The sequence below is a fragment of the Lissotriton vulgaris genome, chromosome 3_2 (genome assembly GCF_964263255.1).
Source record: "Lissotriton vulgaris chromosome 3_2, aLisVul1.2, whole genome shotgun sequence".
NCBI classification, from domain to species: domain Eukaryota; kingdom Metazoa; phylum Chordata; class Amphibia; order Caudata; family Salamandridae; genus Lissotriton; species Lissotriton vulgaris.
The window spans coordinates 107,918,895-107,946,253 of NC_141690.1; the positions used below are offsets into that span (position 1 = coordinate 107,918,895).

Genomic DNA, 27,359 nt, shown 5'->3' on the forward strand with positions numbered 1-27,359 from the left:
CGTGGCCTTTATCGCAATAGTTTGGCCGCCCTCCAAGAGGTACTGAGGGGAGCTCCAATCATCGCATTGAGAACTTGTGGCTGCACTTAAGCATGGACTAAAGCATAAAAATGGAAGAGGGACATTTGTTTTTTTACCATCTTTGAGTAAGTAACATGCATGTAATGTAGAGGAGGAGTGAAAGATTACTTTTGCCTCCAGTAAATGGCTATATTGCTTTCAGCAAATAAAAGTCAGCGGGCCAATCTAGTGAAATCAATTTCACATTATAGTTTAGTGTCAATTCTTTAAACTAGATTTAATGTTATGTCTTTTCTACTATTATTACCTTAACAGCAGAACCCACACGACAAACAACAACCAAAAGGAGAAAAAGGAAAAACTCAACAAGCAGTACATCGAACAGCAGTGCCGGGAACAACGCAAATACCAGTAGCAAGAAAAAGTCTCTAGTTGCAAGTCTGAACCTATCAAGTCAGATACCTGTAAGTCTCAATTTTATTTGATATTAATATTCTACTCTTTTTTTCTGATGTGTGAAAAGGGCAATATCTGAACGCATCCTATCCTACTTTGGCAAACTAATGGGGCAGAGTTGGAACAATCAATCATATGAAGTCACCTCATTCAAAATCCTCTAAAAATTTTCTAGGATCAAGAAGTGTAATTTGTTGGGTATGAGGAACTACGCAGCTTTTTAAGATAGACTTAGTGTGAGAACAGGTTTTGTGTTCATACTAAGTATTCAGCCAGACTGATAGCCAAATATCTTAAATTCAGAAGAATGATAAGGACATTAATGTATGAGGTCAAATAAAATGCATGCTACCTGAAATCACTCCTATCTGAGAGATTGTTGTGTGTACTTTCTTTGCAAATAAGTGAGATACATCTTTTACTCACTGATCTTACTTTGATTAACTCGCGATAACTGAAGAAAGGGTTAGATGATCAGATCCACCCAAGTAGTCCTCAATAGCGGTATCCTGATCCTGATCCTGATCCAGAAAAGAGAACAAGATCGGTTTTCATGAAGATTTATGTAATTTTTCAACGTGCACACTGAAAACTCAATCATCTCCCCCAACTGGCGGATTGAGTGCCCACTGGCACAGTAGGACCGCATGGTTAATTTCAAACCAAGCAGAATTGTCCTTCTGTCCTCCTAACGTTGGCGGCTCGAGTCAGATCGAAGTTGGAGTGTAACCTGTGCAGTTTTGTAATCTTTGGGCATGGTGGTAGTGGTATTGTTATGACAGACGAGGCAGTCCCACAGCTAACTAATAAGGGTATTCCATCACTGCCTTTAATTATGCGAGAAGTTTCATTTTATGTAACGTATGCGGAAATCTCAGGGCTTATTTTGTGCTCCCGTTGCCGATAGTGGGCTCCAGTGCTCCTATTTGGGAACTCAACTTATTTTTCACCCCAGAGCAAGAGACAGGAATAAAAAAAAAGGGAGAAATAAGAGGTTTATACAGTCAAAATGATGAAAGCAGGGATAAAAACAAACCTCCAAAAATTAGATAGACATGATGTTTTTGGTGGAGGAAGAAGAATCAAAATTGAGCGGCCTTAGTATTCAGCAACCATGGCATTTGCAGCCCCAGCTGTGGGCTCCTGAGCAAAACATGCTGTTTTACAAACTAAGCACTAGAACAATTAAGGGCTAACATTTCTCGTGCTCTAAAAGGGCCACCTTTATGTACTTTTGGCTATGAAGTTGTTCAAGGGTTCATGATTGTTAATGATAAATTATGAGCTACTTAACACAAAGGAATTTAATTCCTGTAGGCAACCAAAATGTGAGCTGGTTTCCGGCTATCTCCAAGACATTTCTAGGGGCTCATGCTACATCAAGACAATCATACCCACTCTCCTGCCACTGCTGCTTACATCCCACAGCATAAAAAATGTATCTGTTCTTCTAGCTTCTGTTTCAAAATAGCAAAAACAATGTCTGATTTAAAAATGTGATCCAATCTAAAATACTATTTTCGTTCTGCAAATACTTTTCCCCAAAGAAATAAAGACATGTGTAATTTACTTTAATCCCCTTCCTAGAATATTTTGAATACGGTGCTGCTGCAGGGAGGAGTCTCTGTCCAGCCTCTCCCTCTGACACCAGCCCCACCCCTTACATTGTTTTCAACCAGTTGTTCTTAAATGTCTGGAGATCGACTACATGAAGAGAAGGCTATGTGCACGTCCTTTATGTAACAAATAAGTCACACTGCTCCCTCATAACATCTCAGTAGTGTAAAATGCTTGTAAGTGATATGGTGTTACTGTAAAATAAAGTACACATTATCACAACACCACAACTGTTTTCACGTATTACGACACCTTTCTTTTATACTTAAGGTTGTTTGGTGGTTTTGTTGATTTTACTATTCACGATCAGTGATTCGTGATATTTTACTCTTTTTTACTAAATACATTATGTACTAAATTCTATTGTCTGAGCAATACTACAGCAATAGACACCAACAAGCATAATATTTTATATACAGTGCCTTGGAAAAATAATTAATTTCTAAACTCAGATAGTTCATATTGAGAAACATTTTACTTGTACCTAGGGTCCTTCAAATTTGAATATCATCACTGTCACTAGTTCGATAGATATTTAATTTAATTTTATTATTTTTAGGGATGGTTTTAAAATAAACATAATGACCCAGCACCTTAAAGAAATAACAGACATTAAATGTAGCGAGGCTGCCACTGACCCTAAATAAAGCAAGAACAATGAGCCCAAATCCCCAGGTTAGCATTAAACAAAACAACTGAAAGTGAGATGCAAAAGTCCCTCAAATGTCTGGCCCTGGTGTCACTACACCTGTCTGACTATTGATAGTTAAGCCACAGTTAGCAATCTATTAAACATGCACATAAACCACTCAGGAGCTTATTTATGAGAGCCCTGCATCACTTTTTCACCAAATAAAGTGGTACATGCGTGGCGCATGTGACGTAAAGATTTACGAAGCCTCACAACGCCACCCTGCATGGCTTTGAATGGCCTCACAAATAATGCGTAAGACGACGCAGCTCAAATCGGGTCTTCACTTTACTCTTGGCCTGAGAGGCGTTCCATGGGTGTTGCAGTTGGTTTTCCCACTAAACATCCATGGAATTTGACACTGCCTCAGATTTACAAAGTGATGTAAACCTGGGGAAACGCGAAATCTGTGGGCCTCCTGTGGTGAGGCGTACCTAGGAGAAATATGTTTATTTCTCCTTGTTTTCTCCTCTTTCACTGTGTACTGCATTTTGCAGCACAGATCGAAAGAGGAAAACATCTTGTGGGTTGTTTTTGTGCAGGAAGGTGCCATTCCTATAAAAAGCAATCCTGCATGCAACGGGCACAGGGGCAGGCAGAAAGGACAAGAATGCCCCGGATTTCTTACATATGGAGCATTCCTGCCCTTTCACTTTGGCAAAGGGCAGTGCAACAAGGTGCTTTGCTGCGCTGCCCTACTCCAAAATGCCATACACAAGTCCCTCTGGGGCATATTTGCAAGCCCTTGCGCCGCTGGTGTGTCACTTTTCCCCATATTAACCCCTTCCATGCTGATGACGGCTGGGAGCCGTCATGGCACACAATGCTCGTGTGCTGATGACGGCTCCTGGCCGTCATGACCATGCCCGCGATCGGAATGTGCCGCACAGGAGCCGAATTCTGGCTGCGGGCAAGGGGTTAAAAGTGATGCACCAGTGGCGCAAGGGGATTGTAAATAAGCCCCCATGTATTTACGAGCTATAATGAAACTGAACTATTGTCGTTCTCCATAATGGATATGAGTATGTGGCTTTCTTTCAAAGGTAAAATGCATTTGTGATTTATTGAATGATATAGATATGTCATTATTTATTTAGTATTTTGGTGCGCTCCCCCACCACTACAGACTCGCTAATTCTTAACATATTTTAAAAACCAAGAAATGAATTGTTCAATTTTGCATTTGTACTGCACTGTTTAAACTAACCCTTCTTTATTTTCAGTGCCTCACCACAAAAAAAAGCTTAAGCAATAAGACACGGCTCAGAAGGAATTCTCGTGCAATACGGACCGGTTTGGTAAGTAATGGGCCGAGGCGAAGCCATGGGCCTGTTATGCCAAACCAGCCCGCATTCCATAATAATGCCCTCTGAGGAAAGTCTTACTGCTATTATAAGTCAAACCAAGACATATACTATGAGGAACATGTTTTTCTCGTATAGTGATGAGACTGCGGGGAGATTATCATGGAATACGGACAGGTTTGGAGACTGTTAACAAAGAGGTTCAGATAGTTACAGAGAGCTGTCAAAGGCCATTGAACCTCTGTTTTGTAAAACTGTAAACTTATTGTACTGAACAAGAATTGTCCGTTGATATACACGCTCATAAACTGCTTTTTTCTAACTATGCATGATATGTACAGTGAAAATTGATTCATTTTGTAATCCTAACATGAAAATACTATTAGATATGTGTAGTATAAATATTGTGTGAGTTGTGTTTTTGAATTATTCAAAGACTATTAGTCCTAACAATTAATAGGAAATGCCTTACTAGTACAATTTGTATATGCCTATATTAATATATTATTGAGACAGACCTGTTCTGCCCCCAGCATTCCTAAAATGGCATTTTGTGCTCCTGGCCAGGGGTGTAGCTTCGGGGGGGAGGAGGTGTTTGGGTTGTTAAACTCCCCCAATAAATGTAGTTCTTTATAAATAGTTAGTTGCTGGTGCTATCAGTCGGGTATGGCGAGGTGACTGTCAGATTTCACCAGGAATGTTTACATGCACACAGACAAAAACACACACATAAGCTGTCTCCCTCTGTTCTGAATTTTCTTAAAAATGTTGGTTATTTTTCTCTCACCTAGGGCCAGATGTAGGTAAATCCGATTTACCGACTTTTAAATACTGAATCATACCGATTCGGTATTTAAAAGTCGGTAAATTGGAAGGAGGCAGATGTAGGTAAAAAATTACCGAATCTGTCAGAGTCGGTATTAACAGATTCTGTAAATACCGATTCTGTATTTCCCATTGATTCCTATGGGCCTTGAAACCCATAGGAATCAATGTGAAATACAGATTCGGTATTTACAGAATCTGTAAATACCGAATCCTGCAAGGGTGCAGGGGGTGTCACTTTGACACCCTCTAGCACCCCAATTCTGGACTTGTGTGCAATGTGGCACACAGACATGCCCTAAGGGCATGTCTGTGTGTCACAGTGCACAGGTGTGCATGCACAGATGTGCATGCACACCTGAATTCGGTATTTTACCACCCAATAGGATTGGGTGGTAAAATACCGATTTTTAAGGGCCTGTGGCACTCTTAGGAGTGCCACCTACATATGGTTTTTCCGATTCGGTAAATATACCGATTCGGTATTTTACCGATTCTGTAAATTTACCGATTCGGTAACTTTACAGAATCGGTAAAATATAGGCCCCCTACATCTGGGAACCCTAATACCGGTCGGTAACGGCCGAATTCGGCCGTTACCGACCGGTATTAGGGCTCCTACATCTGGCCCTTAGTGCCCCTACCAATCTGCATTTCTCTCCCTTTCCACTGCTGGGTATTTGAAGCGTTGGGTGACGGTTTTGCATTTGTAGGTCTCATTTTGAGGTATAACTTCAAACATGGTGCTGGTGTGATGTGATGTGTATTATCCGATCGACCTAATCGGCCACCAACGCTCCTACACTAGCATTTTCTGTTTATGTTGATTGCTGTTTTTTTGATAATACCAGTTTTTAATCATTCTTTCTCCTTATTTTACTGACACGGGCGAGGTACAACAAATTAGGCCTGATCTTGCTGATAATGATAATGATGATAATGATAATGATAATGAAATTTATAAAGCGCACGAATACCAAAATGGTGTCTCGGCGCTAGAACCATGAACAGACACTCCGCCAGACCCCTCACTGAAACAACCAGGTTTTCAGGTTTTTTCTAAAACCCATAAGAGAGCTAGCCTTCCTAATTTCTGGTGGCAGCAGGTTCCACAACTTAGAAGTGCCATGTTGGAAACTCTGTCCTCCCCAGTGCAAAGTTTGAATCTTTGGCACTGCAAGAAGTTTTGCCCCTGAGGAACGGAGAGATCTAACTGGCTGGTACCAAGCAAAAAGCTCCCTCATGAACAGAGGACCCTTCTATGTCAAAGCTTTAAAGGCCACACAGAGTGCTTTCAATTTGATACGCTGGGTCACTGGAAGCCAATGAAGCTTCCGAATCTCTTCTGAGATAGAGTTGTGCCGGGGTAAACTCAGCAGTAAACGGGCCGCCGAGTTTTGGACAGCCTGAGGTTTTCTCAGGCACTGTGTTTGGGCATTCAAATACAAACCGTTGCAATAGTCCAACTTGGACTGTATCAGGGAAGAGGTGACCACTTTCCTGGTTTCCTCCGGAATATAGGGAAGTACCTTCCTGATTTTTTTTTATCAGGAAGTGAGAAGCAGACACGATGGCATTTGTTTGAGGAATAAACGTGAGCCTATTGTCTATCAGAATACCCAGGTTTTTTGTCTTTGCTGTAGGGACGGGCGAGAGGCCCATTTCCACAGGCCACCAGAGCTTTGTTTATTTATTTATTTAATTAATTTCTTGTATAGCGCAAGAATCGACCCCGTACGGGGTATCTCCGCGCTTTTGCTCGCAAGATGGCAAAGGGGGGGTTGTTACAATGAGCTGTGGGTTTTGGGCTGATGGTTCAGTTATTCTTCCAAGAACAGATTGGTTTTTAATTTTTTCCTGAAGGCGGAGTGGTTAGAGATTTGCCTGATGCAGAAGGGTAAGTTCTTCCATAGGGTAGGCCCTATCAGAGAGAAAGCTCGGCCACCTTGTCTGGTTTTTTTTACAAGGGGAGTTTTAATCAGCAGTTGATTGCTTGACCGTAGCGATCTGTCTGGTTTGTAAAGGGGTAGCTTTTGGGTCAGATAGTTGGGGGCTTTCCCGAACAAGCATTTGTGGACAGTGCAACAGATTTTAAATTTGATGCGTTGTCGTATGGGCAGCCAATGAAGTTCTCTCAACAGAGGCTTGGAGGGAGTTCTGGGGGGGCATTCAAAATCAGTCTTGCCGCTGTATTTTGGACTACCTGTAAGCGGTTTATGGCATCCTCGTTGGCTTGTATCAGGAGCCCGTTACAGTAGTCAATTCTACTTATCACCATGGTCTGCACAAGGGTCTTTCTGTAATTGTCTGGTAAGTATGGGAAGACTCGTCTTAACAGAGTGTGGAAGCATGCCCCAGCGACTGCATTCACATGTTCCTTCAGGGTCAAATTTTGGTCTAACTTCACCCCCAGATTCTTTACTGTTAGTTTTGGGGTGGGTACTGGTCCCAGATCTAGGGGCCACCAGTCAGGGGACCATAGTATAGATGCTTTTCCAAAGAGCATTACTTCCGTCTTTCCAACGTTGCATTGGAGACGGTTGGAAGCCATCCAATTGGAGATAGCCCTCATGCCTTCAGCAAAATTTTCCCTAACATTGGAGTTAAGGGAATGGAAAGGGTAGAGGAGTTGGGTGTCGTCAGCGTAAGACACCGGGGTGAATCCGTATTTCCTCACAATCTCAGCAAGGGGGGCCACGTACACATTGAACAATGTGGGGCTTAGGCATGAGCCCTGTGGCACCCCCTTCGTGAGCACCCTTGAGGAGGAACGATAGGGTCCCAGGCTGACGGATTGTGAGCGCCCGGACAGAAAACTCTCCAACCAAGAGAGTGCTTGTCCTCCAATGCCCACTCCCTTTAGACGGCTCACGAGGATCTTATGGGACACAGTATCAAAGGCGGCCGACAGGTCTAACAGCACCAGAATCATTGAGCCTCCTCTATCCTGTGACATCTTGATGTTATCGGTCACGGAGAGGAGAGCAGATTCGGTGCTGTAGTTGGGCCTGAACCCAGATTGTGAGTGGTCCAGGCCCCCTGTCGCCTCTATGAAACTGGACAGGTGGGTGTTGACATGCTTCTCGGCCAGTTTACTCAGGAGGGGCAGCAGAGAGATAGGACGGAGGTTGGAGAGCTCTGTCCAAGGGGAGGTGGAGTTTTTCCGTATGGGATTCACAACTGCCTCTTTCCATTGCTGAGGGAGTTTACCTTCTCTATAGGAGAGGTTCAAAACTTTTTGGATGACGGGGCAGAGAGCTGTGCTCAGAGTGTTCATCACTCTAGGGGGGAGAAGATCAAGGGGAGACCCTGTTTTTATTTTGTTTAATAAGGATTTTATGTCATCCTCGGAGATTTCTGGGATGTCAGTGAAGGTCTCAGTATTAGTTTGTGAGCAGAAGGCGATAGGAGTCTCTATGGTATTGGGGTGTTTGGCCAGTATTTTATTATAGATGGTGTCGATTTTGTCTTCAAAGAATTGTGAGATCTTGTTACACAACTCCTGAGAAAAGGTGTCAGGGCTTTCGCATGCTGTGGGGTTGGTAAAGCTTCTCAGGATTTTATATAATTCTCTGGTCGAGTTGTTTGCTTCATCTATTTGGGATTGAAGGCTGGTTTTCCTTGCCTTTTTTATGTTTTTGTAGTAGGAGGAGACAGCTTGTTGATAGAGCTCCTTGCTTTCACTGGAGTGATTCTTCCTCCATAGTTTTTCTAGTTTTCTGCACTTTTGTTTTTCTATTTTTAACGCTTCAGTGTACCAAGTTTCCTTTTTATTATTTTGAGGGGCTAGGAGGTTAATGGTATCAAGGAGGGTAATGTTGAGTTTAGCAAGGGCCGACTCAGTGTTGTCAGAGTCAGAGAGAGTCGGTATGTTCCAGGTTTCTGCGAATGCCTCTGGAGTGATCTTGTGCCATGATCTACGTTTGGTACTCAGAGTAGCAGAAGGGTCGGAGGGTTTAATTAGCTGCATGATGGAAAATTCCAGCATGCTATGGTCAGACCAGTGTACAGATCTAGGGGGATGGCAGTGTATAGACGGGTCATTGGAAAAAATCAGATCTAGAGTATGGCCGCCCCTGTGGTTAGGACCACTGTTCCGCAGGTGTAAACCTAAGAGGGCAAGGTCTGCTAGGAGAAGCTTGGTGTCAGGGTCCTCTGGTATGTCAGCGGGGAAATTAAAGTCTCCAAGTAAAATAAAATGTTCTCTGGCTTTCATATGTGGAGCAAGTGCTTCAGTTAGAGTTAGTGAAAAGCTGGTGTCGGGGCCAGGAGGTCGGTAGACTAAGGCACCCTTCCATTGTTGCTTATTTCCAGTGTTTATTTTATAGATCATTATCTCCATGGAAGGAAGTAGGCTTGTTCTAATATTGTGATACGGAGACTGTCTTTATATATTATGGCGGTGCCGCCGCCTGTTTTTATTGGGCGGTCTTGTCTCAGGATTTTGTATCCTGAAGGAATTCCTACCGTGACAGTTGGGATGGTATGAGGCTTTAACCAAGTTTCCGTTAGGAAGCATATTTCCGGTTTGAGGCTAAGGATAGTATCCCATATTTCGGTACAATGACGCGGGAGTGATCGAACATTTAGTAGGAAGCTTTTCCAGCCTTTCGTTACTGGCTTGGGGGTTAGTGGAGACCCAGTTATTATAGTTTTGAAAGTGGCTTGGAAGCCACAATGACAGCAGGAAAAGGGCCCTTCTGGACAGGGCCAGCCACTATCAGCACATCGGTGGCGACCCTGGGGGCGGAGAGTTCGTAAGAATTGTGAAGAGTACCTGATATAAGAGTCTTTGGGAGTGGCCATGTCAGAGGAGGAATGGAGGGAAGTAGGAGCAGGGTGGGTGGCCCCTGGCCCGGTCCTGTCGCGGACGGGCGCAGACGGGCCACTCTTTGGCTAGTCTTCGGCGTTGTCTTCGGCTCTCCTGCGCGCGATCGCTGCACGCTCAGGAGGGGGCGAGGGCTAAATAGCCCCATCAGCCCTGGCCGCTAGAGCGCTAACCGCTCAGCGAGACCGGAAGTGGTGTCCTCCCTCCCCGAAACACAATCACGGGGAAGCGAGCGCTTAGAAAGCTAATGCCACAGGTGATATCGGCGTGTATGTGCGAGTGTGTGCACTTTAAATTTCTAATGTTACAGATGTCAATTTTAAAACAATTCCACAATTCCTACGTTTAAAATTCGCTTTTGTCGCAACACGCACAAGGCAGACGATGCAGGCTGATAATCCCAGGCGAGCCAGCGGGTCCGGGAAACACTGCCACTGTCCCCCTGCCGCAGCGCGGAAAAGAAATGCTCAGCCTAAATAGCCCCGTCAGCCCTGGCCGCTAGAGCGCTAACCGCTCAGCGAGACCAGAAGTGGTGTCCTCCCTCCCCGTAACACAATCACGGGGAAGCGAGCGCTTAGAAAGCTAATGCCACAGGTGATATCGGCGTGTATGTGCGAGTGTGTGCACTTTAAATTTCTAATGTTACAGATGTCAATTTTAAAACAATTCCACAATTCCTACGTTTAAAATTCGCTTTTGTCGCAACACGCACAAGGCAGATGATGCAGGCTGATAATCCCAGGCGAGCCAGCGGGTCCGGGAAACACTGCCACTGTCCCCCTGCCGCAGCGCGGAAAAGAAATGCTCAGCCTAAATAGCCCCGTCAGCCCTGGCCGCTAGAGCGCTAACCGCTCAGCGAGACCGGAAGTGGTGTCCTCCCTCCCCGTAACACAATCACGGGGAAGCGAGCGCTTAGAAAGCTAATGCCACAGGTGATATCGGCGTGTATGTGCGAGTGTGTGCACTTTAAATTTCTAATGTTGCAGATGTCAATTTTAAAACAATTCCACAATTCCTACGTTTAAAATTCGCTTTTGTCGCAACACGCACAAGGCAGATGATGCAGGCTGATAATCCCAGGCGAGCCAGCGGGTCCGGGAAACACTGCCACTGTCCCCCTGCCGCAGCACGGAAAAGAAATGCTCAGCCTAAATAGCCCCGTCAGCCCTGGCCGCTAGAGCGCTAACCGCTCAGCGAGACCGGAAGTGGTGTCCTCCCTCCCCGTAACACAATCACGGGGAAGCGAGCGCTTAGAAAGCTAATGCCACAGGTGATATCGGCGTGTATGTGCGAGTGTGTGCACTTTAAATTTCTAATGTTACAGATGTCAATTTTAAAACAATTCCACAATTCCTACGTTTAAAATTCGCTTTTGTCGCAACACGCACAAGGCAGTTGATGCTTGCTCCAGGAGGGTTGTAAGTTGCCAAAAATCAACACCTCCGTCTTCTCAGATTTAATTTAAGGCATTGACTGCTCATCCAGATGTTAATGGCGGCCATGTAGTTATAAAACTGCACTGCAGGGGAGCTCGGTTTCTTATGAGCTGCAACCACAATCTGCGAGTCATCTGTATATGATGTTAATGAGAAGCCGTAGTCCCTGACAAGTGATGCAAGGTCAGTGACATAGACGTTGAACAGTAGGGGGCTCAATGAACTACCCTGCGGGACCCCACAAGGCAGCACATAGGGCTCTGAATTAAACCCATCAAGTGACACCGTTGATCTCCTCTCCTGCAACAAGGAGGCCAGCAAGATCAGCGCCATGCCATCCACACCAAGAGTTTTTAATCGGCGAGTCAGGAGAGTATGATCAACGGTGTCAAACGCGGCGGAAAAGTCAAGTAGAATTAATGCCGCTGTGCCGCCGCCATCAATGACTGCTCTAATTTCTTCGGTCACCTTAATAAGAGCTGTCTCGGTGACCAAACTGAGAGTGGTCCAACAGCCCATTGTCATCGATGAACTGGGTCAGTTGGACGTTCATAATCTTGTCAACAATTTTAGCTGGAAGAGGGAGGCGTGAAATAGGGCGATAATTTGTTGTCATGGAAGCCTCTAAAGAGGGTTTTTTGAGAAGCGGGAGGACGGAGGTCTCCTTCCAAATAGTGGGAAAACTTCCTGAGGAAAACATCTTGTTAAAGATGTCTGTCAACACAGGACTCACCAGGTCTGCCAGCTCTATCAAAAAACCTGGCGGGCAGGGATCCGAGGGAGAGCCCGATTTAGAGGCCAGAATGTAACGGCTCACTGTGTCAATAGACACAGGAGATAACTCTAAGAATCTGCTTCTGTCGGCAACTATCGTCTGCATATTAAAATCCCGCTGAGCACTTAGGCCATCTTTAAAGTTACGGACAATGTCCAATACTTTAGTTTTAAAATTGGACGCCAGGTCATCCACAAATTGTTGACTGCCCAGTTTATTCAGGACCTTAGGAATTGTTAGTTTGTTTATAACTGTAAATAACTCTTTAGAGGAGTATTTTGCTGCGTCGATCTGAGCTTTGAAGTATTTACTTTTCTTTGCAATTATTAGTGCTTTGTGGGACCTGAGTGAAGTCTTATAACTCTGTTTATCAAAGTCATGCTAGTTCAGACACCAACGCCGTTCCAAACGGCGGCACTTCTGTTTCTCCTTACGAAGGAGATCCGAGAACCAGGGAGCGGATGGCGCTGCCTGGTTGCTGGAAATGTACTTAATAGGAACCGCTATACTAATGGCGTTGGATAACCAGTTATTATAGTTATTAACTGCGTTGTCCACATTGGCTGAACTTAAGGGGAGGGAACAAGCCAGTTTGGTTCGAAGGGCGGTTTTGTCCACTTTACTCCAGGCTCTACAAGGGGCTGCCTGAGGCATGGGTATGTGGTCCTGTTGACCAATATTTATGGGAAGTGTGAAGCTAATGAGTGAATGATCAGACCAGGAAAGTGGAAACCCTTCATCAACTTTAACTCCATGACAAGAGGAGAAAATCCCATCCAGCGTGTGCCCTAGTTCATGAGTAGGACCTCAATCAGTTGAGCCAACCCTGCGGCACCCAGAGTATCGAAGAGCACCGCAGTATCTTTGTTTTTATGATCGTCTAGATAGAAATTAAAATCACCCAAAATGGTGAATTCCTTGTTAACTAACACTGATTCAAGAAGTTCATCAAGTTTATTCAAGAATAAAGATCTGTGGGGCCCTCGGCATTGGCCCAGTGATATGGGTCCTCTGCCGAATCCAGCCCCGTCGCCCGCAACCTAGGTTTCCTCGTAGACGATAGGCTTTCTATGAGACAGCAGGTAACAAAGGTCGCTGCAATCTGTTTTTCCACCTTAAGATGGTTGCAGAAGATCCTATGGATGCTGCCTTGCTCTACTCGGAGAACTGTCGTCCAGGCTCTTGTGATTTCTCGCATTGACTATGGGAATGTGCTCTATCTTGGGGCCGATAAGGCCACTATAAATAAGCTTCAAGTGGTGCAAAACTCGTCAGCTCGTTTATTGTGCAATGTACCCCGGAGATCCTCCGCAGTTGAGGCTTTGCGTGACCTTCATTGGCTTAAAGTCCCGAACCGTGTAAAATTTAAGACCTTATGCCTCCTCTTTAAAATCAGGCAGGGTTCTGCCCCTAAATACCTGCAGAACCTTGTCCAAGTCTATAAGCCTGGTCGGACTTTAAGATCTTCCACTAGTGGCGATTTCTTTGTTCCCAGAATTAAACTGGCCAAAATGGGCGGCCGCTCGTTTTCTTATCTTGGCCCAAAGATGTGTAATGCTCTTCCGCCGGCTTTGAAAGCCGAGACTGATCTTCTCCTTTTTCGTAAAAAACTGAAGACCCTTTTGTTCAATTAATTTCCCTGCACTGTTTGTTCCGTTTTTGGGCCTTATGCTTGTTTTCTTTCTTTTATATATCTCTGGCGCTGGGAAACCCATTGAGGGTAGCTGCGCGCAATATAAGTTTGAATAAATAAATAAATAAATAAAAATATTCAAAAATGCAGCTTTAGCTCCAGGCGGACGGTGCACCAAAAGGCCTTTAAATGAAAGGTTGGCACTAAGTTTGGCGGTGCAGTGTAACGCTTCACAGCCAGAAAGCTGAACCGGATGAACCGTGACAGTATAACAGTTTTTAAATATGATTGCTACTCCTCCTCCTCTCCTACCTCAAGGCCTATCCATCTTAACAAAACTATAACCAACTGGGGAGGCTGTAATGAAATCGGGGTCAGAAGCCATGTCCGCCCAAGTTTCTGTTATGAAAAGCATATCCAGGCCCATATTTTCGATAACTTGGGCTATTTCATATCTATGCTTCCCCAAAGAACGGGCGTTGACGAGCCCTCCATGCATTAAAAGCTCAGATCCTCGACTACCTGCATAGCTCGTATCTGCGCTGGAAAAAAGGCAAAGCCACAGCCTCCACATCTACCAAGAGCATTGAGAGAACATACCTCACAACCCTCTTTTGGCTGATTTAAAGCAAGAAGTTCGCTCCTGGAATACAAAAGCCTGCTTTGCTGAAAACTGGCAGCAACATGTGCGCTCGGCGCGGGCCAGGCGCGGACGGGCACAGACGGGCTTGCCTTCGGCGCGTCCGCTGCGCGTCCGGTGCATAGGTGGCTAAATACCTTCCTTCCGGCGGACGACTAGACCGTGTCCTGCCGGAAGTAGAGTTTGAGTGCAGAGTAGCGTCAACCGCCCTCCGCACAAACGGCACAACAGCCGCGGCGGACCGGGGTCGTTTCCAAATGCAAAAAACAGCAAAGGACAATAGCCCAAGAAAGCCCCCAGGTAACGGTAAAATTCCTCAATTTCCCCGCTACTGCTGTCAAAGTTCTGAGAGCCCCCGGAGTGACACAATATTAAAAAGGCACAATTTAAGATATGTAGAAATCTGTTTAAAACATAGAGTAACTAATAAAAATTACAGCGCCAGCAGGGCTGTTCACAGTCCTCTGCGCGTCCGGTGAAGCTTGCCTAAATACCTTCCTTCCGGCGGATGACTAGACCGCGTCCTGCCGGAAGTAGGGTTTGAGTGCAGAGTAGCGTCAACCGCCCTCCGCACAAACGGCACAACAGCCGCGGCGGACCGGGGTCGGTTCCAAATGCAAAAAGCAGCAAAGGACAATAGCCCAAGAAAGCCCCTAGGTAACGGTACAATTCCTCAATTTCCCCGCTACGGCTGTCAAAGTGCCGAGAGCCCCCCGAGTGACACAATATTAAAAAGGCACAATTTAAGATATGTACAAATCAGTTTAAAACATAGAGTAACTAATAAAAATTACAGCGCCAGCAGGGCTGTTCACACTTTACATTGAGAGCCAATTGTAGGTGAAGGCATCGTTGATGATAACTGCCAGTAATTGCACTATTAATCTGAGAGCAGGGTATCCCTGGCAACCTAAACACAATCTGATGAGGCTAAGAACTTTGTTCTATGAAAACCTCTTCCCCAATCATGGTAGCTACTGTAACAGGCTACAATTTGTTACCCAGAGAAATGTATATTACGTTTAAGCAGTAATAACAACCTTAACAGAAAACAACAAAATACAAATCCACAACCAATGCAGCAAAATAGAGAAAGAATTGAAAAAATCAAAAAAATATAGAAATGTTCAAAAAGTAGAACATAAATGTAAAATTTCAGTTAGAATTGGCAAGGACATAGGAGTGATTTCAGTGTGTGACCAAAGGAGAGAAGTTCGAATACACCAAGTGGATTGATCTGGTAAATGTTTTACATTGACACTTAGTTACTTTTTGGATCTTAAAGTCTTCGAGCATGGCAAGGTCCATAGCTGAGGTCAGCTAAGGTCCACCACAGGCAGATATGTTGCCTTCAAGCTCCTTCTGAAGGTAATAGATTGGCACCAAAACTCTGTGTAGGACATACCAGAACATTGCATTCGACTAGGTCACTTCTCTGCTGGAATGCATTTGTTGATTCACTCAGTCCAAGGATTTACCTTCAGACTTAGTCACCTTTTTTGTTTCTCAAAATACTCAAGCAGGGCAAGGCTTAAACTTGTACCCAGAGAGAGTTCCAAGAGGCTGTGTATTTTTACCTGAGGTCCTGCTGAATCCACTTTTAGTGCAGCAAAAAGCTCAGAATGGGAAATACTGTGTTGTGGCTAAGTCCCACTCTTCACCTCTGCAACATTCATGTTCTTAGGTCAGACTTCTAGGCACAAGGTCTTTTGCCAGCTAGAGTTCTTAAAAGTTACATCGATTGACCTTACTTGGCGTTCGATTTAATTAATTTGCCTAGTGGTTGTGAATATGCTATGGCACATCTGTGTCTATGTTAATGATTAGTGCACACCTAGGCACTTGATGTACTAAGATTCCTATTCAGAAATTGCAAAATGGCATCACATAATGATTTGCAATTTGGTGGGTACAACTTGCACACCAAGTTCTACTGAATGCATTTGTATTCTGTAACCCAACCCATGAATTAATAGGTTGGTTCACAACATACTGATTTGTAGTGGGTCACAGTTCGACCTACCTGATTAATATGCATGAGTTAGGCGGAAAATTGAGACTAACTTATGGTCGCAGTTACAGGCATTTTTTTAAATGCAGCCTGTGTTCCTACTAGGAAAATGGGAAGCTTTTAAAAAGAAAATTAACACTTTTATAAACACATTTTAGGAGCAGGCAGTGGTCCAATAGACCACTGCCTGCTCCTAAAAAATGTTTTTGTCAACAATTACAAATGGGAAGGGGTCCATTCGTGACCCATCCTGTTTGCACATGGTTAACACAAATTTTGATTTGATGGGAAATATTAATGTTTTGCGACCGGATTTCGGACACAAATCATTGATTTATAAGCCAAAGAATTGGTATTGGGATTGGACACCTTGCACATGCCCATTCTAAATACTGATTCTGTGTTTATTCTAAATTCGAATTGCAATTTGGTAACATGTTACAGAATCGACATTGGAATTTTTTACATTTGAAAATGTTTTGCAGTTGCAATTGCTCAAGTTTGACATTTACAACCGTAAAATCACAGGGAACACCAGGCCCCTATTTAGGTGAAGCATCTATGATGTGGATAAACCATGTAAATTCAAGACAACTCATGCTGATGTTGATATGATCAATGCACAGTAAAGAATGGATGATGTGATGTCTCATGCTTACACTGAAGTGCACACACATTGAATCTCTCCATCATTTAGTAGTCAAAATAATTGGTACCCAATAAATCCCATGATTCAAATTCCTATCACCATGCAGTAGTGAATCATGCTAAAGCAGCCTATCCCTAAAATGTTGCGGTGTGGCATAAATATTGTGTCTGCATATCCTTATGTTAGTGCACTGAATGTGTATCAAGGCAAGGTACTGGGAAGGTTAAAAAACTGTGGTTATGCAGGATGTAGCATACCCAATGTAAATGATTGAGGGCTGGATTTAGAGTTCAGCAGATGAATACTCTGTCACAAATGTGATGGCTATCCCGTCCATTATAACACAAATGCCATTGGATATAATGCACTTGAAGTATGGCAGACAGGATATCTGACATGTTTGTGATTGAGTAAGCCATTCACCAAACTGTAAATCAGCCCCTTATTCAGAAATTATAGTGGATGGAGCTAAAGCGAAAGATACGTAAAATGTATCTTGGTAAGTATATCATGAGGCTAGTACATCCCAAATAAATATTGTAAGTAGGCATATGAAAGTGTATTACCTACAAGTATTGTCCACGTCAGGTAGTCCGAACAGGGCTAGGAAAACAAAGGCCAGTGGACCAACCATATTACTATGTGCAAAATTGAGCATTGTAGTCAATGCAGTAAGAACGGAAAAAAGTAGTGTATGGCCGAAATATTAATATATAAAAAAGAGATCAGACTGAGCAGTTAAAAATTGCACAATAATGCCTGGCCAGAAACTCAGAAGTTTCTGCTCCAGAATGCACAAGATGGCACCATGTATTAAGTGCCTCTTCTAATGTGGTTTGCTCGAGAAAGGCAAAGTGTAGGCTGTGATAGACTCCTAATACCTAATGTTGTGTAGTTCCTATAAATCTATATAGGATCTGCACGTTTAGACTACATAAACTGTGGGATTGGTGTCAGACTGATTCCAGACACCTCCACCGGATATGTTGGCCTGTATACCAGCCAGCTCACAGTGCCACTGTAAAATCCTCTTATCAAGGAGAGAATAGTTCCTGGCAACTATCAATCATGACACCTCTGTCCCATCTCGGATCGTAGAAACAGTACAGTACTTTTCGCCTAGTCACTCATTCTCACTTTGTCTCGGAGAGATACACAGAATAAACCATGGGGACATTTTTCAATAAGTTATAAACACATTGGTAGTAGTGTTTTCCTCTAAGGGACACAGAACCGCACCTCAAAAAGTCATTCAGTATCAACATACACAGTAATATAGTGGGAATATGTAGCAATATCTATCAATTTACGATTCAAGGTGCTGTTGCTGCTCTACCACATTTACTACCAAAAAATGAGATTAAACTCAAAAGGAACCTCTTGTCTGTATAAATTGAACAAAGAAAGAGAGTATTAATGAGCACACCCTTATGCATTAGAAATATCTTCAGGTATTAGGCAATATACAATTCGCATTGGAACAAACAGAAATTCTTTAGACGATCCTCGATTTGTAACCATATTATATCTCAAACTCCCGGTCATGCGAAAATAATATACAGAGTCCAATCAATTAGTGTTCTTCAATGAGATGTTTCTTTTAATCTTGTTGGTGTTACATCCAGCAGGTAAGACAGTGATTCATGCCAACACGTGTTTCGTCTTCCCTTACACTTTATCAAGGCAATTGCAAACATAGTCAAGTTCCATTCAGCGTAAAACCGTGGACCCCGGTAATCTAATTCTTCAGTTTGGAAAAGCACTTGAAGCTTTAAAAACGTAACCGATAAAGCTCGAATAGAAGATGTTTCACAAGGTTTGCAAGTGTAACTATTGGTCGTCACACTCCTAAGGTGATATCTTGACCGACAAGTCCTAATTCTCCGGGTGAAAGACGGAACGTGGAGATTACGGAAAGGAATTTATTATGGTTTCCTACCGTCAGTTTTTGTATGGTTGACTTAACTAAAGACTTGGTTGAAAGATTCCTTTACTTCAGTGTCTCAAGAGACGAGTATTACTACTTATGCTTGTACTCACCAGTCTGAGAAATTAACGTGAACGATTGGAGAATTAATAGCTACGTGTTCTCTCAATATACTTGCGCTTAAGATATCACCTTAGGAGTGTGACAACCAATAGTTACACTCGCAAACATTGGGAAACATCTTGGATTGTTGCTTTATCGGTTACGTTTTTAAAGCTTCGGATACTTTTCCAAACGAAGAATTAGATTAACGGGGTCCACGGTTATACGCTGGATGGACCTTGACCACGTTCTCAATTGCCTTGATAAAGTCTAAGGGAAGAGGAAACACGTGTTGGCATAAATCACTTTCTTAATGCTGGATGTAACACTAACAAGATTAAAAGAAACATCTCACTGAAGAACCGTAATGGATTGGACTTTGTATATTATTTTTGCATGAGCAGGAGTTTGACATAGAATATGGTTACAAATCAAGTATCATCTAAAGAATTTCTGTTTGTTTCAGTATGAATTGTATCATGCCTAATACCTGAAGACATTTCTATTGCATAAGGGTGTGCTCATTAATAATCTCTTTCTTTGTTCAAATTTTCAAGAAGTATTTATTGAGCCAACATCATTCTAGTGTAAAATAGGTGTGCTGAAACAACCATAAGATAGAAGCAGATATAAATGATTATAAGCACTAACAGAGTAAATTGATGGTAGATTTCTACCACTGTGCTAAAAGAATGGATATATGCAAGGATATAAATACATGACAGTAATAATGCGCACTCCTCCGATGCAACCCTAACTAGATGTACCTAAGTGTACCTAGCAAGTATGTAAGTGTAGAGCCAAGGATCACCCTAGGATGAGGCCAATCCCATTACCTGGTGCGAGAGAATGAAGGACCCCGTCTTGGTCTCTGGATGGACACCCCGTGAGGGATGTTAGACCACTGCGTGCTGGAGTGTCTGCGTGCAGGAACCTCAGTGTCTCATGTCAATATGTCAGCATGAAAGTCTTTCTCCTCTGCCTACCCTGGCAAAGATGTGGTGTTTATATACCTAAAAGGCACCCTTCGGGGATTCTACCTTGCTGTGTCATGTCGGTCGAGGGTGATGGGAGGGATGACCCTTATGCAGGGTTAATATGCAAATGATGGTAATCCTGCTGTGATTCTGCGAATCCTCATGCATAATTAATTAGGCTAGTTCTCGGGGAAACCCACACACCGTTTACGCAGTGCTTCGCTAGGTAAATGGTCAACACCAAAAACTGTTATGTAGTACAATGGTACAATAAAGGTAGGTAAAGGGTCAAGTGACTACTCAGGCCAATATTGGGGTCCTCAAACGAAACATAATACTATAAGAAATAAAAAAAGGAATGTGAGTTTCATGCTATGACAATATACTACCAATAAAAAGGAATGTGAATACACATGTGGGTGGCTCGCAGTCCAGTGAATATATTTAAAGTAATAGGCATCCTACCATGTAGGTTCGTGGGTCCAATACAAGTGTATCTAACAGAAATCCGAAGCAGGCACTGTAGTTTAAGCTTGTGCGTCAGAAGAAAAAAGGTGAAAACATGAGGCAGTAATAGAAAAGCAGGATGGACTTCATTTATTATAGCAAGTACTAGCCAAAAGCTAATGCATGGCGGTAATACTGAAATGATAAAAGCACCTGTAAGCAGCAGTATGATGGAATGAGAGAGAAATTAAATAAAATAGCCCAAGAGTGATTAGTCTTCTTTTTAAACCTTATATTTCAGCTAAACATGCCGAAGATTGGGTGAAATGTTAGCATACCAGTTTCATCATTACTTAGGACATGCATGTAGTGTTGATTATGTAGTAATATGAGGTTGACGGGCCTCAGTGCTTTCACCGAAGGATTCACAATTGGAAAGAAATTGTATCTTCTTAGGGAATAAAAAGTTGAATATCTGAAAATGGCAAGAAACTCTGGATATAAAGACCAAGTAAATCCCAATATTCCATGAATGTTTTCAGATTACTGGTCCTATTCCCCAGCTAGTCAAGTAATAATTGTGCATTTTCCAGTTCCACTAGTCAGTTAAGAAGTGCAATTCTCTTTCCTGGTTGATTTTATAGTCCACTGTCTTTAGTTTTGTGATCCATGTTGTGTCCAATTTGCGCAGATACGTGGCCAGTTGCCCCCTCTTGGGTGAGGTTTTGCCCAATCAATGGCATGGAACTTCTGTTGTGGGATTTTACTGCAATTGTGTTATGATGAGAAATGTTATGTTAAAGGGTAGTTGGAGTCCATGTTGATAACGGCCCAAATGTGTTCCTGTATCCTCTCTTTGACCCCTTCGCTGCTGATGACGTGCTCAGCTCGTCATCAGCACGGTCGTCGTGTGCGGATGACGAGCTGAGCTCGTCATCTAACGCTGCTTTTCGAAAAAAGCCGCACAGCGGAAAAATAACCGCCGCAGCGATGCGGTTAAGAGGACAAATCGTGCTGCCCACACATACAAGATTACAGGTACAAACAATGAGATATACAACAAATTTTGTATTGGAATTGATGAAATGGTGTATCTAATATGTTTTATTAGTAATGTATTTAAATGATGTGGTTTTGTCTTGAGCGTAGGGGCATATCTTTTTGAGAGCAAAACTGTATCCCAAAATGTACCTTAATTGGTTCTTTGATGGTTTGCTCAATTGGAGACAGTGTTAAACCTCAATTTCATGTGGCAATGTGTCCCCACGCTAAGGCACCTCCCCTACATCAATTTGCAGATATAAAACAGTTCCTTAAATAATTACATCCACTCAAAAATTAATTTCAAGATTGATGGAAATTGGGTTTCTTGTTGGCAGAGGTATGCTCCCTGTCCAAACAGGAACCACAATCCTAGTCAGGGTAAGTGTAGTACACACTAAACGTTTACCTGTGCTCACCCTTTGGTAGCTTGGCAGAGAGCAATCAGGCGAAACTAAAGAGGAAATGTATAAAGTATTTGTGCACACACACACACACAGTAAAAACACAGTGGAAACACCACAATATACTCCACATCAGTTTACAAAAAATTGTCAATATTTATTTGAGTAAATCAAGACCAAAACAACAAAAATCCCACCTACACAAGTTGAGATACGCGATTTACAAAGAGAGACTGAGACAAAATGAAATTGCACTAATCACTATAGTGGGCAATGGTAATAATCAACACAGTGTTGGGAACAAGTCTGGAAGTCCAGTCATCTTAGTCTTTCGCACAGGAGAAACCCCATCAACATTAACCATGAGGGATGGGTCAGCACTCACTAGTTGTTACAGTATCTAAAAATATACAAATTCCTTCAAAATTAGAGAATTTTTCAAACTTTTTAATTTTGTACTAACCAAAGGCAACAACAACATAAAAAAGAAGAATGTTTAAAAATAAGACCATGAATAAAGGAATTAACTTTTAAAGAACAAGCTCAATTGAATCTCTGCATTTTTGTGTTCAAGTTGTGATTCAATTCTTTAACTTTGAATGGATTCTCAGGCCTGAGACATGTTTGAATGGCTACTCGTGGGTGGCACAATCGGTGCTGCAGTCCCACTAGTAGCATTTGATTTACAGGTCCTGGGCACATGTAGTGCAAAGTACTTGGGACTTATCAGTAAATCAAATATGCCAATCATGGAGAAACAAAATGCAAGCACATTTTAGACAAAGAGCACATGCACTTTTGCACTGGTCAGCAGTGAAAAAGTGCACAGATTCTCCAAGCCACAAAAAAGAAGTTCAGCACACAGTCAGAAAAAGGAGGTCAGAAGGCAAACAGTCAGGGGAAACCAAACCAAAAGATGGCAGGTCTAACATAGATCAATTAAAAGTTAAATTATTTTAAAAAGTAAAAATGAACAGTCCAGAGTCAAGGCCATAAAGGCGCTTATATGCAAATGTATACAGATTATGTCAAAATCAGAAAATGTTCTGATTCTCAGTGGGCAACAAATCATAGGGAAAGTGGGCAGCATTCCTAGCAGCGTAGGAAAGCTCAGGATGCTCTCTGGCTCAGTCCCAAAATTAAGAGGTTCTTATACACATTCCTTGCATAGTAAATTACGTTAACTGCAAAATCATCATGGTGTGAGCAAAAGTATATTTTCTTCAGCAAATCCGCACACAGGAATAATACACATCATTGCCTTAACATTTAAGCACCATCTAGTTTCTAAAAAAAACGTATTCCACACCCTCTATGCTAATGTCATCCATAGATGTTTGATCAAATATGACAAACAGAACAATTAAACTTTCAGTGGATGCATAGACTACTGATTGCATCAGAAAGCATCAGAACAGATCTTGACAAATGTTCAATTTCATAGAGAACAGGGGAAAGTTAATTGAAAGCAATTTAATACCTGGAAATAAACTACTACATGCCAAATTGGCTGTGCTCTGTGCAGCCTGAGGGGAGAAGGTGCGTGCAGGGGTGTAAAACAGAAGTGAACACCAGAGATAACATCCAAGTTGTTTGAAATGTCAAGTTATATAGACATGTGGCCTGATTAAAACACAATCATGACTTCACTTCTGTACATCATATACATTTTTTTTAACCAAAACTGTATTAATTAAGGCTATCTATCTATCTATCTATCTATCTATCTATCTATCTATCTATCTATCTATCTATCTATCTATCTATCTATCTATCTATATAGCTAGAGGCTGAGAACTCTGGGTAGTTCCCAAGCGTAGGTGGAGAGCAGCTCCTGTTTTGAGCACCCTACAACACCCGCAAATCTGCTCACCTCAAATGTCTGTTTTTCTAGCAAATTGTTTAAGCATAGGATTAGTACAGTGCAATCCCCACTGGGATAGAAAGAGATAAAGCCTTTTGCCATTTCTACAGCAAAGTTTTTAAACAGAGGATTAGCACAGTGGCATTCACCCACAGCTATAAAATGACATACGCCTTTGTCACTCCAGGCACAGTATTGCACCTTTGGATTGGTAAAATATCTTCCAAGCCAACCTAGAATGAATATAAGCAACTGTTGATACATGTTTCACTATCATTATAGCTCTTCATAGAAGTTTAGCTTTGTCCAGACACATGGGAGCAACCAAAATAAGTCAAAACAATAAACTTTCAGGCTTAAAGTGCTGCATACATTTTCCAAAAAAGAAGCAGAGTATTGTGGGTAGTTCCCAAGTGTAGGTGGAGAGCAGCTCCGGTATAGAGCACCTTACAACACCAGCTACACTCTGTATCTACTAACCTCAAATGCCTGTTCTTCTAGCAAAGTTTGTGAGCATATAATTAGCACAGTGCCATCCATGCCAAGCTAGAAAGGGACAAAGGGCCTTGTTTAGACCTTGGCGGTTAAGGTCCCACCATCACTTTTCTGTCTGATTCCCGATCTGCCTACTAGGTGGTCTGCCTGCTCAACTTAGAAGCTGGTGGGTCCATGGACGAAAGGCTGTCAGAGTGCCGCTAGTGCCATCAGAATTACTCACCAATGTCTACAGCACCATAGGGAAAAGCCGATGTAGGAGGGAGTACAGCTACTTTGTCTGCCAGGTCAATCACAATGTGCTGTTCTGGCGAAGCAACTGTGGCGACAAAAACTCCACACCTGAATTGGTGGATTGGAAGGGATATAAGGTGAAACCTATTACCTTTTGACTTATCTGTTTACCTTAGCTCTGGACTCGTGCAGTTTTTAAATCTCTCTCACAAGCAATAGCATACCAATGTGCAATGCATATACGTTTAATGTTGACGTTTAAGAAATGTAAAAAACACACCTGCATGATTACACAGTATTTCTAAATTTGGTGCAAGCTGCCTTAAAAAAATAGACACTTACACAAAAAAGGACATCAATCAAAAAAGTGACCTTACAGGTGTGTTTAAAGAAGTTGCGTAAATTGTCAAATCGTAAGCATAAGCATAGCACATTATTGGGATAAAGGAAACGCAACATAATGTAGAAATTGCACTAGACAAAGCGTAACATTTACTTTTTAAATACCTGTAAAATCAATGTCAGTCCCAAACTTGAATCAGTTAACATATGTATGCATGTAACATTTCCCATTGTCTAGTGCAATTGCTATATTTTATCAAATTTCAATTGTCACATAATTTTTTAAGGTGTTGTGAATATGTGTTTATTCTATCACTTATTGTGTTGAATAAACACACCTGTCTTAACACTTTTAAAAACAATTAAAAGAGCTATTTGTTGGTGAAAGTGTACATTATCATGATCAATGCTTGCACCCAAATTCAACTTACCATCACATAGGGCCAGATGTATCAAGATACACTTTTGCGATTCTCAAATAGCGATTTTTAAGGAATCGCTATTTGAGAATTGCAAAATGGTATGTATGTAGAAATTCGCAATTTTTTAGCGATTTCTTAAAATTCCTTAATTGCGATTAGCAAATTGCTAATCGCAATTAAGGAATAATTTCCCATTCATTCTATGGGCCAGGAGGCCCATAGGAATGAATTTGAAATGATTCGCAATTTGCGATTCGCAATTTGCTAATCGCAAATTGAGAATAATTTCAAGGGTGCAGGGGTGTCCAAAGGACACCCTGTTGCACCCCTGAAATAAGCATAGGTGCACATGTGGTGCACATACATGCACTAAGGGCATGTATGTGCATCACATGGCACTTTGAAAAATGCAAAAATGGGCATTTTTCAAGAAATTCGCAAATTACCACCAACTTGAAGTTGGTGGTAATTTGCGATTCCTTAAGGACAATTAGCAAATTTTTTTTGCTTCATACATTGCATTTAAGGAATCGCAAATTTTGAGATTCCTTAAATGCAGTCACAAAATAAGGAATCGCAAATTTGTGATGTGGGTTGGTGGTGGTTGTGGTGGTTGTGGGTATGCTGGTGCTTGGGTGTGGTGGTGTATGTGGTAATTGTAGGTGTGGTGGTATTGGTGATTCTGGGTCTAGTGGTGTGGTGGGTGTGGTGGTGCCTGTGGATGTGGTGGTGATGGTTGTGGGTGTGGTGGTGTATGGGGTGGGTGTAGGTGTGATGGTTGTTGTGGATGTGGTGGTAGATGTGGTACTTGTGGGTGTGGTGTGGGTGTGGTGGGCGTGGATGTGGTGGTGGGCATGGTGGTTAGTGTGGTGCTTATAGGAGTGATGTTGGGTGTGGTATCTAGATGTTGTTTGGGTGTGTGCTTGTAGCTGCTGCACTGGGTGTGTGCAAAGGAGTGAGTGTGCTTGGAACAGGGCTGGGAATTGGTAATTGATACGGAGAAGGGACCCAAGTTGGGAGGCTGCTGTCAGGGAGGAGGCTAGTCCTGTAAATGATCTAGGCAGGCCACACAAAGCACTGTAAATGCTTTCCAGGTATGCTACCATCTGTTGCATTTGGCAGCTAAGGCCCTGGATTGCATTCCGGAGTGCAGTCTGGCCTATAAATATGCTGCGTAGGAGATCAATAGCCTCCTCACTCAGCGCAGCCCAGAGACAAGGTCAGGGGGTGAGGTGCCTGCAGAGATTGAAACCCCAACCCTTTTAGCGGGCGGGTTTGGCCAACTGGGGGAGAGGAAGAGGGAGGGTGGGGATGGTTCTCTGGGTGGCGGACAAGGATGCAGGTAGGACAGTTGCTGTACGGCCTCCCACCATCACTAGGGACTGGTCGTTTGTGGAGGCCTCGGAAGATGATGTAGAGCTGATGGCCGCCATGCCAGTCTACTCACCCTCTGTGCCACTGTGTCCATCGTTGTCAGTGGTCTCACCAAACGAAACACAGTGGCCATCTGCTTCCTCGTCTACGTGGCCAATTTCTGCTTCGCCTGCTCCAGGTGATGCTGAAAAGACATGTACAAACATTTTATTATATCTCTGTGAATAGAAGTGATCATGAACTTTGATCACAAAACATCTTCCACGTTTTCATATTTTACCTTCTTCAAGCTCTCAAACCTTTGTTCTTTAGTATCATTATCTTATGCATGTAGTGAACATCTTCAGAAAATATCTAGTCACAGTTTTGAAATTCCCCATGATAGCACCTATTATTTACGATCTTGTCTTTTATCCATTTGTAATTATCTCTAGCAACAGTTAAACACCTCTGAATGGTTGGGCTTTATTGATTAGACTAGTGAACGTATGTCACTAAAAAGGATTTGAACCAGAAATACCTTTGTACAGTGTGTGTACAAGGCCAAAAAAGCTGCATTATCTTCATTCCCAAAAAGTAAAATAGGAATCAATGTGTATCAACAAATACTGCAGTGATGTATCAATATTTATATAAACTGAAAGCCTGTTTCCTTTGTTTGGGCATTTCACAATGGTAACACGTACATCAAGTAGCAAAAGTATATTTCAAAATATAAAATATTAGATGAATTCAGGACTGAGGTAGCTTATCAATATATTACCCACTATGCCTATACCTATGTGGTAGAAGATATTAGACATATTTTTGGGAGGATTGACAAATGGCCTCTACAGCATAAGTA

The 27,359-nt window shown here is 42.5% G+C and overlaps 1 protein-coding gene across 2 annotated transcripts in view; it reads left to right on the plus strand.

Moving 5' to 3' along the window:
* The window catches only part of LDB2 (LIM domain binding 2), a 1,197,779-nt gene that overhangs the window by 1,073,627 nt on the left and 96,793 nt on the right, over positions 1–27,359 (plus strand). The window contains exons 7-8 of one of the 2 annotated variants that reach the window (XM_086964513.1): positions 337–485; positions 4,009–4,083. In XM_086964513.1, coding sequence (XP_086820639.1) covers positions 337–485; positions 4,009–4,083 — 224 coding nt within the window. The remainder of the gene's footprint in view (positions 1–336; positions 486–4,008; positions 4,084–27,359) is intronic. The other variant, XM_086964515.1, reaches the window with a different exon arrangement.